Source organism: Lepidochelys kempii, chromosome 8, assembly GCF_965140265.1.
Source record: "Lepidochelys kempii isolate rLepKem1 chromosome 8, rLepKem1.hap2, whole genome shotgun sequence".
In the NCBI taxonomy this organism is placed as follows: domain Eukaryota; kingdom Metazoa; phylum Chordata; order Testudines; family Cheloniidae; genus Lepidochelys; species Lepidochelys kempii.
This window is the reverse complement of record NC_133263.1, coordinates 77594697-77612011: the sequence shown is the minus strand read 5'-3', so window position 1 is coordinate 77612011 and position 17315 is coordinate 77594697. Positions and strand designations below refer to the sequence as shown.

The following is a 17315-nucleotide window of genomic DNA, read 5'->3' as shown; positions in this document are numbered from 1 at the left end:
AGTGTGAGGAATACATCTTATGACACAGTGGTTGTTGCTTTATACACTGCAAGTTCACTTTTGTATGCTAAAAAAAATTAAAATGTCAATATTTACACATAACCTTCAAGGCTCTTACTTATAGCTTTTTAGTATTCAGGGCAGACAACGTTTTCTTTAGTCCATTACTAACAGCTTGGAAATTTAGTTAGAGGACGCAACCCAAATGTTCCTCCAAATGTTGTTTCCAAATGGTCATCTTGAAAAATGCTCTTTTAAAGGATGAAACCTTTATGTGAAGATATAAGAGCCCATATAAACTGCAGGGAACTCGTCTGAAGATTAAAACGACTAATGATAAAGATATTACTGTTAGTCATAGCTTAATTTGTTGATAACTAAATCACTAGAGGCTTTTTACAAGCTTCTTGAAACCTAACTATTGTACACTGCACATTCAACCCCTGTTTATACACTGACACAAACAAATAAAAGCGATCATAATGGTTGAAATGTCGTTAGAAACACAATTGAGAACATCTGTATTGTAAGCAGAAATAAATTAGAAATACTGAAGTGTTTTGTAGCGGTGAAACTGAGAAATAAAAAAAATAACCTACAGCACCTGGATTAAGCAGTTATAAATAATGCATAAAGGAAAAATCTCATTACCCCCTGTGTAAACTCCCCCCCTCAATGAAATATATTTTATGAATGTTGCATCACAGTAATAAATGCAGCATTTGTTTCCTGCATAAACGTTCCCTTTCTTGACAATTGGATTCAGAAATAATGGCCAGTAACTGTGCTGTCTGCAGGATTAGGTTCCTTCACCAAAGAGCTTTGAAGTGGCCTTCAGTGTTTGGACTAGAAAGTAGAGCTGTGTGAATAACGGGTTTTTTGGTTCACAGTTCCAAAAAAACGTGAAAAAAAAGTGTTTTGGGTTAAACAGAAAACTATTTGTTTGGAAATTTGCAGCAAATCAAAAAGTCAAAAAAAGTTGTTTTGTTTCAACTGAGCATTTTTTAAAGTTTTTAATTTTTTAAAATAAAACTGAAGAAAATTTTAAAACAAGTAGACATCTTGAACCGAAAAATCAAAACATTTCGTTTTTGAAATTGTTGAAACGAAACATTTTGACTTTTTTGGATTTTTTTTTTACACAAACAATTCAGTGATACCAACACAAATTCATGAAATATTTTGGTGTCGCCGAACCTGCATTTTATGCTGAAAAAAAGTTGTGGACAAAAAATATTGCCCAACTCTACCTATTTACATATATTTATCAGGACTAATCTTCTTGTCTACAGTGATTTTACAAGAATTGTAATATAGTTTCAACAAAACAACACAACAAAAATAAATAGCAAGGGAATACAAATCTAATAGCACCACTGGAAAGTGTTTAGAATTCAAGCCTTAAATATTATAATTGCCTGATATCATGGAAGATTTTATGAGATTATAGTAGATAAGGAAAATATGAGAATATGGAAAGCATAAAGACAGGTCTCATAGCACAATGGTCTGCATTGTGAAATATGCAATTCCTAGTTTCATTAGAAAGAGCAAGTGCCATAAAAACAGGTGGGAAGCCTCACTTTAAAGTTCCCAATTTGTTTACAATTTTAAAATCTCTGAGTAAAAACCCTGGGTCTAAGTCGTCTCTTTTTACAGAGTAGCTCAGTTAAAGTACTCAGTGGAGCAACTCTGGATTTATGCGGTGTAAATGACTATAGAATCTGTTCCATTGATTTGAATGGAGTTACTCCTGATTTCTTACAGTGTGAGATGAGAATCAGGCTCCTCGTGATGTAGCCTGGCTGAAGCGCTTTAGCAATTCCTTTAGCAATCCCCACGAATTCACTGGCACACAATCATTACTCTCTCCATAGAGCAGCATGGCAAAACCTGCACTGGTGTGGGTGTGGGAGGTTAAAAAGGAAGTCAGAATCTAGACTCAAATTATAACCTAGCATAGGGGTCGGCAACCTTTCAGAAGTGGTGTGCCGAGTCTTCATTTATTCACTCTAATTTAAGGTTTTGCGTGCCAGTTATACATTTTAATGTTTTTAGAAGGTCTCTTTCTAGAAGTCTATAATATATAACTAAACTATTGTTGTATGTAAAGTAAATAAGGTTTTTAAAATGTTTAAGAAGCTTCATTTAAAATTAAATTAAAATGTAGAGCCGCCCGGACCGGTGGCCAGGACCAGTGTGAGTGCCACTGAAAACCTTTGCACGCATGCGATAGGTTGCCTACCCCAGACCTAGCAGGTTACAAATGAAAAGGATAGAACTTCCCACCAACTGATAGATATAAAATGTCACAAACATAAAAACATTATAAAGTCAGGTTTGAATTTGGAGTGCTTTTCCTTCCGTGATTAATGATTGGCCTCAAATAGGATGGAAAAAGAAAGCAAAGTTCCCCTTGAACTAGCTTAAAAATGCCACAACTAAGAAAAAAATATTGTAACATCAGTTTAAAAAACAAAACAAAAAAAACCCTCTACTAAAATGTAAAGGTCAGGAAAGATTTGGGTGTTTTTAAATGCTGTCTTGAAGAAATTTTTATAAAGGTTAAGATGTCATGTAGTTTCAGAGTTACGGGCATTGGAGGGGGGTCCATGAGTGCCAGCTACACCTCAGGCCACTCAGTGACTGTGAGACACAATGACAGTGGACAGCAGGAGGCTGGCAGATCAAGACTCTCACTGTGCCACTGGGGAAAACCATGTATTGCTCCCCAAACAATACAAGAGCTGTGTGAATATTTCAACCACCAAGTTCTAGGCAGTGTGAGTTCGTATAAAATACAAAAATAGTCCTGAAAAAACAACACAAGGGTCTAATTTAAATTCCCCAAATCAAGGAAATGTAGAGGACAGGCTCCTTCCCTGTCCTTAGCTCAATCTGCTGTGCCTTGCTATTGCAGTGCCTATGGCTTGTACAGTCACTCAGAGCCAAAGTCATCCCTGGTGTAAGCCTACTGAAGTCAATGGAATTACACCTGGGAAGAATTTGACCCCATCTGTTTTGAGATCCTTATAATAAAGGGCTGGGCGAGGGTAGAGAGGCAGCCTTAAGTCTGTGTCTTCTTTCTTCTATAGTCAATGGGGGTGGTGTGTGGGCAGGGTAATTTCCTTTCCCCAGTTCTGACAATGATGCCCTAACTCTCGCGGTCCTTCACTAACTCCCCATCCCTTTCTGTTCAAACTCACTGCTCTCACTTTTAAGGTTTTGCACAGGCCTGGCCTTGTCTACATCTTATTTCTCCTCTCCGGTTGCTCCCCACGTTTCACTCTAGTTCCTACTCTCTCATCAGGCATTACAGAGCCCTATGGGCTTGATCCAAAGCCCAGTGAAGTCTTTGGGACTTTATCTCCCCTTCCCACTCTAACCTTTGAGCCTTTTCGCACATTGCTCTGCTTCTCCTGGAATGACACCCATCTTCCTCTGCATCCAGTGTCTTCACCCTCCTCTTTCAAATCTTTCCTCAGAACCCACTTCATTTATTTGCTTCATTTACTTTGCTTTCCACTGATGATCTCCACTTCTGGGATCTCCAGGTTAGAAACATAAGTGGGCAAGTTGTGGTGGATATTTTTGGCAAACAATTTGGTGAAATAAATGCCTAAGTGTGGTTCAAAAGGTCAGTGAACCCATAGTTTGTTTTGCTCCCAAGTGTTCATATAGGCGGAATTCTGGTGGTGTGAATATTCATAAAATAGGAATAATACAAACAATCCAAAAATAGTCCCAGGGAAAATGAATTTGTTTTATGGTTAAATGAATTTGATTTCTGGATGAAAGAACAGCTGACTGATGGTGCCCAATCAAATGTTACACAGAGGCCAGACAAATAATGGAAAACAAAACAAAACAAAACGCTTACAAAACTACTGTTAATTATGAATAGCTTGACTGCTCTAGTGCTAGGATTAATTCACAGTACAATGTGACTCATATAATCTTTAACTCTTCTCCTTTTTCCTACCTCTCCCTTTGTCTGTTTACCCCATTTCCTATATTCACCTGTTGTACACTGCAAGCTTTCCATGGGAGATACGATGGGCCAGATCCCCAGCCTGCCGTCTGGCAGCTTTGCATTGTTCAGTCAGCGTAAAGCAGCCAATTTAATGGGGCAGCTGAGAATTTAAATGGGTGGCATAAATCTGGTGTAGCTGACTCAGTGTCACCAGCTCCCAGTACCTACCGCTGGTGCAGGGACACACTGGGACATAGGAGCCACAGCTGCAGCACCTTGAATTACAGCAATCACCAGCCAGCAGAATGTCCTTCAGAGGCTGCTCTAAATTATGCTGGGGATCCCAGCCAACCCCAGGATTGGAAGGGCAGAAAGGTGTCTTAGAAGTAGCTGCCCCTGACTTCCCACTCAAGGCTTGCTTGGAGCAGGGCTCAGTTGGACTCTCTTCTATAGAGTATCACTGTCTATAGAGTATCATACAAAGTGCTAGTGTTGTATAAATATTCACTAAAATAATGCACAACATTACCACCAAATCTTCTGAGGGTGTCAAGTTAAAGTTTCCTTAGTTTTTGTAATTGTCTAGGTTCCTCAAACGCTCTAAACGTTTTTTTCTGCAGGTCTAATCAATAGAATGATTTCTCTGACTACCTGAAATGGCTCTGCTGCAGGTAGTAAAATAAGAAGTTAGCCCAATTTTTGCAACAGCACAGATGCAAATAGCTATAACTATTTTTTATAGAAAATAAAAGTATCTTTATCACTCTTGGAGAAAACAGAAACGTTGCCCGGCTGAAATGATCTCTCATTTAGCAAACAAAACAGTTTTCCTTTGTAAGATGTATAATGTATGTAGCTGGGTGATAAAAACCTCATACTGGAGATAGGGAACTTTGCTATGGAAAGTACGCACATGCGAGCCACCTCATGACCTCTCCTCACTCCATTATCCTCAGTCTCAGAGCACTCACTGCACAAGCAGAGCTTAGAGGGCCTAGCGTAATTTTATTTTTTCTCCATCTCTCCAGTAAGAAAAGGTATTCTATATAGTATTTGAATACCATGCTTGTTTCTCTCTCTCTCTCTCACACACACACATACACCCACTCCCTCAAACAAACCCCTATCTTGTACTCTAGAAGTCTAGTTATAGTGTTAAAATGATGCTGAAACACAATATGGAGGCAGATTTTTCTGTCTAAAACTGGCTGGATTTTCCCCTAACAGCTGCACTCTAGATTTTAATTAAATAATACCAGTTGTGCCTTATTTAACTAAGCCAGCACATCTTCCTTATGTCCTGGTATTGTATTAATTTCATTCTGTGATTTTTTTCAACCTACCGGTTTACATCAAGATCGGTACCTTTCTGTTGCTAAAAACTATGCCCACACAATACTAAAGTTTGCAGAGTCAGGGGTATATTTTTAGTCAGGCTAACCTTGCCCCCCTGTTGGCAGGTGCAAATTGTGCCAACAAAATATGTGCCTGCAAAATGAACTGTGGGCGCAAGTCTGAGTACCTGACCCTCTAGCTATCTCACTTGCACATGCACAGAGGTACAAATATGCAGAGGCAAACTGAAGGGCACCTTTCTAAAAGTGAACCCCTGGAAATCACAAAGGGCAAAAAATGCCAAAGCTAAGATTGTAGCACCACTTTTAGCTCTTATAAATTGTATATCTTGTATGTTTTAATGATACACATTTTATACAAACATCAGCAGTAATGAGTTAAACAATGCAATTAACCAGAAAAATAGAAATAGGAAACACTGCTTTTGTGCTACACAGCTGAGTTAACTAATATTGCCTTTGGAACGCTATCTTTATTATTTCCTGATTTTTTCCCAACAACTACATCACTTATTTGCATTTAATTTCCTTGTTTTTTTAAAAAAGACACGATTCCTGATGGTTAATTTTTTTTAGCATTTTAGTCGTCCCAAATAATCTTTGAAATTCAGAACTTTGTTGCTGCTATTATTTGACTGGGAATGTTTTTTTTGGGAGATCAGAGGAACAGGGCAGGGTACATTCATGTACACTGTGACAGCTGCATCTTTGCAATGGAACAACAGAAAGCTTGGAATTTGCAAAATATCCTAGAAAGCAGCAATACTAGTGAGATCCTAACGTTATGTGAAGTAATTACCTTTGATCAAAGGTCCAATCCAAATTAAAGGTAATGGAAGATGGACCAAGCCCTTTCTCTGCACCTACAATTGTCCCCAATAATATGATATATACAAAAAGATTTTTGTTGAAAAAAAGATTTTGCCTGCTTGGTTGTTACCTTGGAACTTTAGGTCCTGGTTGTCCTGAAAGTTGCTGGTGATTGGAGAACAAATGAAGCATGACAAGACTGTGACAGCTGAGCATTTGAGAAGGGAAGGGATTTTTATTTGGATTTTGTGGTTATTGCTTTTGTTGACACTTACTTCATTCTAATACTTAATTGGAGAAAGGATGTCTTTGTTAAAGACACTGTGCTGTGCATCCTTCCATTTACGAGTGAGAAAGAATAATACACATCCTGTGAGACCCACACAAAGTCTTCCAGGGAAACCAAGGAAGACCGAACTTGACAGCTTCACTTCTCTCCCTGTGTTTTTCCAATGCAACCCAGGAGCAGAGCATACCTGCACATACAACTTTGAAAAAAGTATCTGTCATACTCAGCACTTTTGTGCACAGGTTGTAAGCCAAATGGCTAACACTTATTTGACATGTTGTTATGTTATATGCAAATGTATTTTAAAATAAATCTGTGACAAACTTAAAGCACAGTCTGCAGGGATTTCTGTCTAAATCCCGCAGAGACTACCCCATTTTGTTCTTTAGCGAAAACAGAATTCTACAGATACCAGAGCAGAGCAGGACAAGGAGAACAGTAAGGGAGAAAGTAGATCAGGTTAATTTCACTTAAAGGAATAGGGCCAGGTCTTGAGGACAGAAAGAAAGAGCAAGAAAAAGAAGCAGTAAAGCAAATGAGCCCATACGGAAAGCAAAGAAAAACATAAAGTAGAGCCAGAATCATTTAAAAAAATACAGTTTGATCCTGCACTATTTACTCTGCCAAAACTCTATTGATTTCAATGGGAATTGTATGGGAGTTGAGGATGCAAGATTGTGCCCCTTGTGAAGTAGGGATCCAAGACGAAATTTCTTTCCTTACTTCTCTTGATGAAATTAATATATGGCTGTGTTACTCGACCATCTCCTATTATGAATTTTAGAGCAATGTCTTCCCTGCATCAACAGAAAAAGACAGAAAGAAATGAAAAAGCCCAATGAAAGAAGCAGACAAACAACATTGTTGAGCTAAGGGAGAAGAAGCTTATCACAGTGGGACTCTGACTCCTCATTCATGCTAAATAGGACGATGACTAGTTTTCAAGCAGCCGGGCTGCTGACACAATATCCTTTGGAAACCACTCTCTGTTATTGGTGAATCTCTTGTATCACATTTGTGTGGGTACCATTGCCCATTACTAATCAGCATAATGTCAAATGGGATCAACATTAACGGTGGCAAACATGATGCACAAAACAAACTTGACGTTGGCGATGCATCTGTAAAACTGCGTGAATCAACAGAGCCAGAGCAGATGTGCATTTGTGCAATTCATGCTGTGAACATTTGAGTGCTCTGTTCATGGAATCTGGTCCTCAGAGCTGATAGATCAGATATTTCATGGACCACATTCCATGAACAGAGCACTCAAACGTTCACAGTATGAATAGCACAAATGCACATCTGCTCTGGCTCTCTTGTTGCTCTGTCATATAGGACCTGTTTGTGATCTCACGTATCAATACCGGTGGAATTCTATCCATTGTATCTGAATGGAGCTATTTGTCATCTACACTGATGTAACTCAGAGAAAACTCAAGTCCAGAGACTCCCATTTGTGCAAATTTAATTTCTGTTTCCTTTAATAGGACTTACTTTTTCACACTGAAGAGTGAATACTTAAGATGAAAAATATCCCTGGATCCAAATACTTCTTGAACTTTGAAAAACTTTGTATTCAGATCCTAATTTTATGTTTTGGGACCATCATCAATGATTATGCACCATAATTTCCCACTCCTTTAAGAGTAGTGTGAGCTGGGGTAGTTTGGTTCAGGGAGCTAATGCTCTGCTTTCATCTTTGGAAATGTAGGTTCAGATCCTCAGGAAATGTGAAAAACAACATCAAATTCCCTCACACAAAAATACAGTGCAAACTACACATTTACATTTAAAATACTCATGCATGTGTTCAATATTATGTTTTCACATCACTTTTTTACTTTAAAAAAATCCTCCTTGACAACAAAAGGGAAATAAATACACAGTTGATAATCCCACAGGTAAGAACTCTACAGGTAGGAATGCTTGACCATATCTAGGCCTACAAACTTATAAATATGCTTGGGTATGCATCATGTTCTTTAGTAAATTCAAACTCTCAGTAAATAAGATTCTTGTTCTTTTCCTTTAGTCTGATGGAGGTATCACAAATAGCCAATAAACTATAGTATCAGACAGAGACACTTGTTGCTTGTTTAGACATATGACCTGACAAAAAGTAGGGGAAATTAAAAACAAAAAAACAAAACTCATAACAAAAACCCAAAGAGAACGAAAGAAATATGCCAAGAGAAAATGTGGCACACATCCTTTATACATGTTTAATTTCTGTTGTTTTGGTTGGAAAACAGCTGCAGGTGTCCTCTAATTATATCACCATTTTCACAAATATCAACTGTCATATTTAATTTGTTACATTTACCGTACAGCCTCCTCGAACAGAACACTTCTTTCATTACACATTTAGTGCCAGAGTTTCTAACATTCAAGCTAACTTTCAAGCTAGTCAATTGATGCATTATTTACAAGTTAAATGTTATTAAAAACAGATTCTTAATTTACTAATGATTCAGTAGACCCCAGGCAATATTCCAATTTGTTTTTCTTGAAAATGGAATAACACTTAGAACAAGGGGGAAAATAATGTCAAAGATAGTTTGGCCTACTCATCTGTGCTGTAGTTTCTGCTGGATTTTTTTTTTTTACCTCCTAATTCCCCCTCCTGTTTTTTTATATTGTATTTTGAACACATCAGCTAACCAGTTGCAGAATGATTGAGAGGAAAGGTCTATGAAAAATGAAAAACCGCACAAACACTATTGTGAGTTTTGTTTTTGAAAAGCACCAAGCAGCCTGGAATGATTCAATACACATGTTCACCGTACAATACAGCACATTTTGATTTACAGCACCATTCTAGCATTACAGCAGGTTAAGAAGGTTAGAAGTCAAGGGAAATTAAATGTTATTAGCATTCTACTGTTGTTGTGCTGTGAGTCCATACCTTTTCAAATGCACTTTTAAACTCATATTTGTTTCTAAAGCTTTTATCTCATCAGAAACTTTCAGGAGCGCTTGTGTATAGTTAGCCTTTTCTATTTTTGTGCGACTTTTCCTCTCATATATATGCTTGTTCAGATGCTTCATTAAAGACTAATTCCCTTCCTATTCCCTCTCCTTCACCCTCAGACTGCAATCACTTACAATATGGTGGTTGCCATTAAAATCAGAAGTACCATTTGAAGGTAATTATTGTTAGGACACTTAATATACCTGTAATTCCATGGTAATGCTAATGAGTTTCAAACACTAAATGTCAACATTTTAATGATGACCATTGTGGCTTCAAGATAATTGTGTCAATGTGTTTGTTTTAATTTGGGGGAAAAGTGAAATCCAAGCAGGAATTCATGATCATATGCATTTTCTGCCATAGCATGGTTTTTAAATTATAGGTGTACCTGACTCACAAATTTTGGGTCTGGCACTGAACATGAATTTTGGGTGGGTTAATGTATGGATTCAATGTGCTGGGTTTAGCCTGTCACAGAGATAGGCCTATGTTACAAAGTTCAGAACCAGATATGGACAAAAATATGGATCCAAACTTTGTGTTTGTCTGTGCGTGCACTGGGGAGGTGGATGGAGGTACAGAAGGTCAGATGTGAAGTTCTGGTTTAGGCCCATGGCTGTTGATGGGTCATTTCAAAGAGGTGGCCAATATCAGGATTTAAATTCCTGTGGGCCTCAGATATTCAGGGTGAGCTTCCCTAGACAGCTAAATGTTTCAGGCGCCCCTTTTGTGGCTGTACCACATAAGGGATAAAAGTCTACTACTGCTAACAGCTTACAATGTTACTCCCTTAACTTAGGCGGTGGAGGTGGAAGGGGTTCTACCCCTGCTGAAGAGCTGTTGTGGTGGATCATTATAAGAGCATCCATCAGAAAATTTCAGACTTTGAAACTAATTTTGTGTTTATTCAACTTTACAATCACTTCTCTGTACTATCTGTGTTTCACATACCAAGAAACTGCACTACACTATGCAATCGAATTAGTTGTACCGTGACTCAAAGGCATTAAACAATGACTTTGATATTCTAAGTACTGACTAAGAGGAATTTTTAATTCCTTCCTCATAATGAAACAAACAAAAAAAAACCCCTTCAGTTACACAACCTTGAAACACGTATTCACTCTCTATTCTGGGTGAGACAGTAAAAAACCTCAGAGCATTTAGTTTGCTTAACGGCAGAATTAAAATTAAACAAGCATAGACGTGCAACCTGAATGACACCCAGCAATGCTAGAGTAACAATTTGTAGCTTCTAAAACCTGTTATTTAACATAAGGGGTACATTTTTTGGGAATTTTTCAGGTGCTGCTGAGTCTAACACCCGCTCCCCCTGCTTCTTTGCGAGGGAGGGAAGGAGAGAAGGGGGAGGGGACTTGTACTCACTTGATCAGAAGAGTCTCTGCGAGAACTCCAAAGCACACAGCTGCTGCGTGGAATACAGGACTGGGTGGAGGGTCCTTAAAAGCTACCATCATTCGATAGACAGCAAGGGGAATGATAGTCATTACAGCCACGACCAAGCAGAGGAAGAGCCAATTCTGCCAGTGACAACACAGGATTCTCCACACTGATCCTTTCTGTAGCTGGTACTGGGAAAAAAAGAAAAAAAACGGGTGAATTAATGCTGTGAAACTATGAACATTAACTGCTAATGGCACAGGACAGAGCACCTAAGTGATGATTCACATCTGACAATAAATATATGAATAGCTGTTGAAAGCTTGTTTGATTTTCACAAAGGGGATTAAACAAACATTCATTTGTTCATTAGTCTTGAGCAACACTTTTATGGTAGGAGATGCATTAAACCTTAACATGTGTCTGCAACCAAGATATTTGGGGTTTTTAAAGATTAAGACACAAATCAATGCATACTGTTTATGCAGAATGGCCTTGAACTACCTGTAATGGAGTGAGATATAGTTATTATACATTAACGCTGTGAATCTTTATCCTGTTGTAGGCTAGTACGGATGCTATGTCTTCAAAGATAGACTGAAAGGGCCTAGTTCTGCACCTGCTGGTGTGCCTGCATAAACGTGTTTTCCTTTAATAATTTAAAAAAGCAAGCAGTTTAAATCTGCTTCCTGAGTTAAATTATACTGAACTGATATCCTCCCCCCGTGATAAAGTCACTGCATGTTGCAATCTGCACTGCAGGGTGAAGGAGTAGAGGATAGCTCCAATTTATGACTTCTTTAGGACAGCTCCCAAAAGTGCTGGGTCAGTCCAGCATGCTGCAAAACTAAAAAACAAAACTAACCCAGATGTAACTGTGATAAGAAAAATCTCGTCTGCATCATGAGTTGACAGTGTCATGTCATGTCAGGTTTGTGCAATACCATGTTGCCGTGACATGAGATCACAGCGCTGACCCATGACTGTGGCAGGGAAGCACATAGCATGACTTGGGAAGGGATGTGTGTGTGTGCACCATTTTGTGCTCGCCTGATCCTGGGACAGCTGCGTGGTAGGCCAGTCTCCTGGTGTAAATTACAGCCATCTGTAGGCTGCTCTACATTATACCAGCAGCCATTAGCTCCAAGGGACTCTCATGGCACCTGGGGATCAGGAAATCCCAGGTTACTCAGACCTTGACCCTTCTGTTGGCTGCAGGAGGGGTATAGCTCAGAACTCATTAAATAGCTTTATGCCACTGGAAGATCCCCTTAAGTAGACTGGAACCTTCTGTGGCTGGTTACATTGGCTTTAGGGCCACTTTGTAACACTGGTGCAGTGTCAAACAGCCCAAGCCCAAAGAAGAACCTGTGTCCATGTTCTTTTGATCTGCAGGGCAAGACTGGAAGGTAATAAACGGAAAGAAACTGAAGACCTCAGCTGGTGTAAACCACTGTAGCATCACTGAATTCAATATGCCCATTCTAGATTACACTAGCCCAGAGAGATTTAACCTGGCTCAAGTGAATAAGCTACACTGTGTCTCTTTTCCCAGAGGGCAGTTGTTTTGTGAGAAGGGCTGCATGGTGTAAAGTTGGATATGACTGGGTCAGTGCAAACATAATCACAGACCTCCAGTCTCCCATTTAGGTGCCTCTGGGTCTTCACCTCATCTCACCAAGCGATAACATAAAAGGTTACGACGTGCAAAGCAAAAAGCTCATGTTGTTAGCTTCCTGAACTTGGAAAAAAATGAATTCCTAGAATTACTGTAAGCACAACACACTCGACATCATATGCCACTGAAATGGATGGAAGATGGCATCTGAATATTATTATTAATTTAATAACATATTCACATGTTTTTTATAATAATCTTACACATGGATTTTTGCATTACGATCAATGAGGGCTGTACATTTACTTGACTTATTATAATTCATCTTACTATTCAGACGTACAGTGGTAACACTGGTGAACAGCATTGTTTTTGGGAGATAACCACCAGCATCTTGTGATATCCCTATTCATCTGTTGTAATGTTTAGAAGTAGGGCTCTTAACTGTGGCTATTGGACCTGACAGCATTCTGTATTTCTCTCTGGCTCTTCAGTGCCAAAACCAATTAAAGACAGGCTGTGCTACCTATTGTCACGACTCAGTGTCTCAAATCCTGGCCTGGATTAAGTAGTCAGGGAAGAGAGTGCTGATTACATTACACATCCTTCTGACTACATTGCATGGAGAATACAAAAGGGCAACATGGCTTCTTGTGAAATATTGCAAGAAATCTCATGGGATAATAATTTATTATTTACATTCAGGAACTTCTCAATGGTCTCAGTGAAGATTGCAGCCACTCCAGCCAATGTGCTGTACAAATGCATAAGAAGTCAATATCCCTGAAGAGCTTACAATTTTCAGACAATCATTGTGAAATGTCCTCCAAGGGGACATAATGTAACAAGGACCATCTTTACTATGTTACCCTTTTAGTTTGTGATTGCAGGTTCTTCTGGGAATTTCCTTATATTGCATCTCTCAGCAATGCTTTGACTTGGCTGTAGATTAAGCAGCTATGTAAAATATGCACAGAGAATTGTATACAGCCCATAGAAGAAGAAAAGTAAAAGATCACCCTTTTCTGTATTTGAACAGGATTGTAAATATACAAGTCTCAGAGAGGCAAGCCAGTGTAGGAAGAGTAGAACCTCTGCCCATTCCAAAAATATGAGAACTTCTCAAACACCACTTTCTTCCTTCTCTCTGGCTCCTACTGCATTCATCTATCTCCCTCCCCACAACTTCCAGGCTACATCCCTGCCCCAGGACCCTCCAGCTGAGACTAATTTGCTCTAGAGATGGTCCCAAACTAAACTCTGGAGCTGACTACCCTGAATTTTGAGAAAGTTGGATCTGAATCCAAATGCTGTGACTTGAGCAAGTTTTACTTTGCCCTCCTGAACATAACAATATGCTCCAGCTACAACTGGCTAAACTCCTTCCTCTCCATTCCATGAATGGAGAATAAAGTTCCCCTACCTTTGATGATCCCATTGTAGGACCTAGCAGCTTTGGCACTGTGTCTTCAGGCATCTGGATACCAGTCAGTTCAAACCATTTGCACTGTGGGGCATGAATCCTACACAATAGTGCAAAATCTCAAAGCATTAATAGACTGCTAGTCAGCACCTGGCAGGTCAGTTGACAGTCCTGCACCTTATTTCTAAAGGCAGAGGGGCACTACTGGACTGTTGTGAGCTAGGAGGAATTCAAGTGGCCCAGCAGAGGATTGCAAAGAGAGAAGGCTTGTGCATCAGGAGAATGGAAGCTAGATTTTACTAGATGGTCATAAGAAAGGAGGAGGGAACAGGGACCTGTTAGTGGGTGTTCAGATGAGAGAGTTAGCATTATTATTGGCATCTCAAGGAGGTAAAGGAAAAGAGAATTAGAAAGTTCAGATGTGTTTTGGTAGGTACCCAAACTCTTGCATGCTTTGTTGAACAAGAGATGACCCAACCCATAGAGATCAGACGAGGATCTAAAATTCCCCAAAGTTCAAGGCTGTTCATGTATGGGGTTTTACTTCACTACCATCTCTTTTCTGAACCACGTCAGGCTCACCCATCTCTAAAGAAAGCCCATGCTAGATTCACAAATTGCACATTATGAATGTTGAAATGGCAATACTCAGTACACAGTCAGATGAGGATGCAGGCATGTCTGTGCATAAGAACAGAATAGGGCCTAAAGTTCTTAGCAAACTTGACTCTTGCAAAGGATTGTGGGGGCTAAGCTAGGAGAAGGACAGCTATTGTGCCAAGTTAACTTCACTACACCCACTTGCCTGTCATTATTTTGCTGAAAGTCAAGAGAAGGGACTGACTGAAAAGGGGATCTCGAGCATCAAGACACATAATGGATTCCTCTACTGCACCATTGCACTTTTTTATTTTCACTTTTGATGCCATTTAGCATTTAAAGAGGTAGCGTTTGGGTGGAATCAGTTTCTCCAAACTCCATATCTTATACTTAGAGTATCAAAAAAGTTATTTCAAGGGCTGTGTTGCTATGTGATTGCAAAAACAGCATTGCAGGAAGAAATGTCACCAATAAGAGCTTTTGGAAAATAGAAAACATTTAGCTATTGTGAGATTATTTTTCAGTGTCATTATTTAGAAGCACCTGAAATGACTGTAGCTTATGTCTGTACATTTGATAGGCAGTGTGACTCACACTGTGATTACGTGAAAATACAGGAGAGGGAAAATGGACATAGCCCATAGTTAGGATTAAACATGGATCTCAAGAAATAATCAGTGTTTACAGCACATTTAACCTGGGTGCGGTAAATTTGTTCATATTTTATTTAAGAGTAAATTTCCAGTGGGGAGTGTGTGGTGGCAAGGACAGGACTCCTATGCCAAATGCCAATGGACTTTTGCTGAGTCTAACAGTCTGGGAGCTCACAAAACAAGAATCATTTCTTGCCATAATTAAACTGTGAAACGTATTTGCTTTAAAAAAAGTTTTAATTACAATTGGCGTTTCCGATCCTAGTGCTGGAGGCAGTTCTCTTGCTGAAAATTGATGCCATTCATGGCACTGACAATAGGCAAACCCAGTGGAAAAGCCTGTAAACAAGCTTCTAGCCTTTAACCATTGGAGAAAGCATTTTTGTTGTTACACTGTTTTTAAACCAGATTGGAAATGGATCCACATACTTTTCTATTGAGCTGACAATTATCATACTGTTGACATCACAAAGAATATCATTTTTCAGCAGCATGGCCACCTCCAGCACTAGACTCACAAATGTCAATTGTAACTGAAAGCTGGTTTAACAACCACACCCTCAACATTTTAGTTTGTTTCTGGTGAAAAACAATTCTTATCTTGAGAACAATGGAAACTTCTGGGCTGAGCAAAAGAAGTGCAGCTGACGGCCAGTTCCTGAGGTGCTGAGCCTCCTCAGCTCCTCCAACAGTCATGTGCATTCCCCACCTCACAGCATTAGGCCCCATTTGAATACAAGAGTAGTAGACCTTCACTCTAAACTGTGCAGTAAAGAACTGGTATCTGGGTTGGGTTGCCTAGGATCTATAGCGGAGTGCCAATTCCAAAAGTGCACAGAAGAATCACTTTTTTCAAACCATATGTCATCGTGCCAGGCATTATTTCAGCAACAAAAAGATACCCCCCTTCAGTGTGGAGCAGACAGGAATTAGATCATTTGAAAGAAGGGAATGGAGGAATTGCCTCCTCACAGCGATGACAAAAAAGTCTCTGCTTTCATCTCCTTCACTTGAACTCTCTCATGAATGGGTCAAGGGGCACATTCTGGATGCAAAGATTGAAAAAAAATCAATTTCAATTGAGGGTCTAAAAGACAGATATAGGTCTACAGCTAAATCCTGCCTTGCATCACTGACCTGGGACACTGAAATGAACATGGCGGATCTTAACATATATTGAGAACGGAGTTCTTCTTGCATAGTCAATAATAAATATGCTTGCATGAGAACAGGTGACAATGGAAGAAGATAGTCCAGTATGTGCCCAGTATTAAGGAAAAGCTGTATTACATTGTTTAATAAAGATGGATGACAACAGAATACTATTAATATTTATAGTATTTCTCGCAATAAAGCCTCTCTCTGTTGTATTACCTCTAAGTAGAAATCCCCCAGTATAACTCGCCCTACAGCTCACAGCCACATGCCACAGCGTGACCTAACCAGAACTGTAATGACAATACGAATGCCAGTGTTAGTCACAACACCGGAGAAACTGTTCCTCTACATTCATGCTTGTGTAAAGAGGTCAGTATAGGTATGGCAAATGACGGTATCTGTGTAAACATTACAGCCTGAGTCCCTCAGAGATAACACACTTGGGTGAACTAGTTTGGGGGTAAGTAAGACCTAGGCCAAAGCTCAGTTTTAGTCCCTGATCAAAACTTAACTTTTTATGGTGAAGTGCTATCCACTGGATCCAGGTGCCTCTGACTGGAAACAATGAATGCATATAGTCTGAAATTTCAATTCAGGGGTCAGGGGCTTAATACAATGACTGAAGTAGCCCTGTGTGCTCCTTATGTGGCTCTGATATTTGCGGGAGGGGGGGAAAAAGGACCAGAAATGAACAACACTGATATCTGAAGCCCTAATTTTGTCCTCAGAGCTGGTACATAACAGGCAAGCTTCTCCACCTGGGGCCACAAAAATGTGTCAACCCTGAACTGGACTGGAGGGACCAGTTCTAGGGGTGAGAGGTCAGTTCATTACCTATGTATCTAAGTTCACAGCCTCTCTTGAGACTGTCAGCCTGTGTGCAAAGTGTGATATAGCATTTGTGATGCGAGCAATTGTCCATCAATGTGGACACTAAGGAATCTGAATAAAACTACCGATTGATTTTACACTGGCCACTCAACAGGTGGCAGATAATAGTGATTTTTTGGTTACTACTACTGCTGGGCAATTTACTGTCAATATTTGTTTTACTTTTT

General features: G+C 39.5%; 1 protein-coding gene across 3 annotated transcripts in view; it reads right to left on the bottom strand.

Annotated features, from left to right (window-relative positions):
* The window catches only part of LOC140916102 (uncharacterized), a 219126-nt gene that overhangs the window by 37050 nt on the left and 164761 nt on the right, over positions 1-17315 (bottom strand). For all 3 annotated transcript variants that reach the window (XM_073357154.1, XM_073357152.1, XM_073357153.1), the window contains one exon: positions 10791-10996. In XM_073357154.1, the coding sequence (XP_073213255.1) occupies positions 10791-10996 (206 nt within the window). The remainder of the gene's footprint in view (positions 1-10790; positions 10997-17315) is intronic.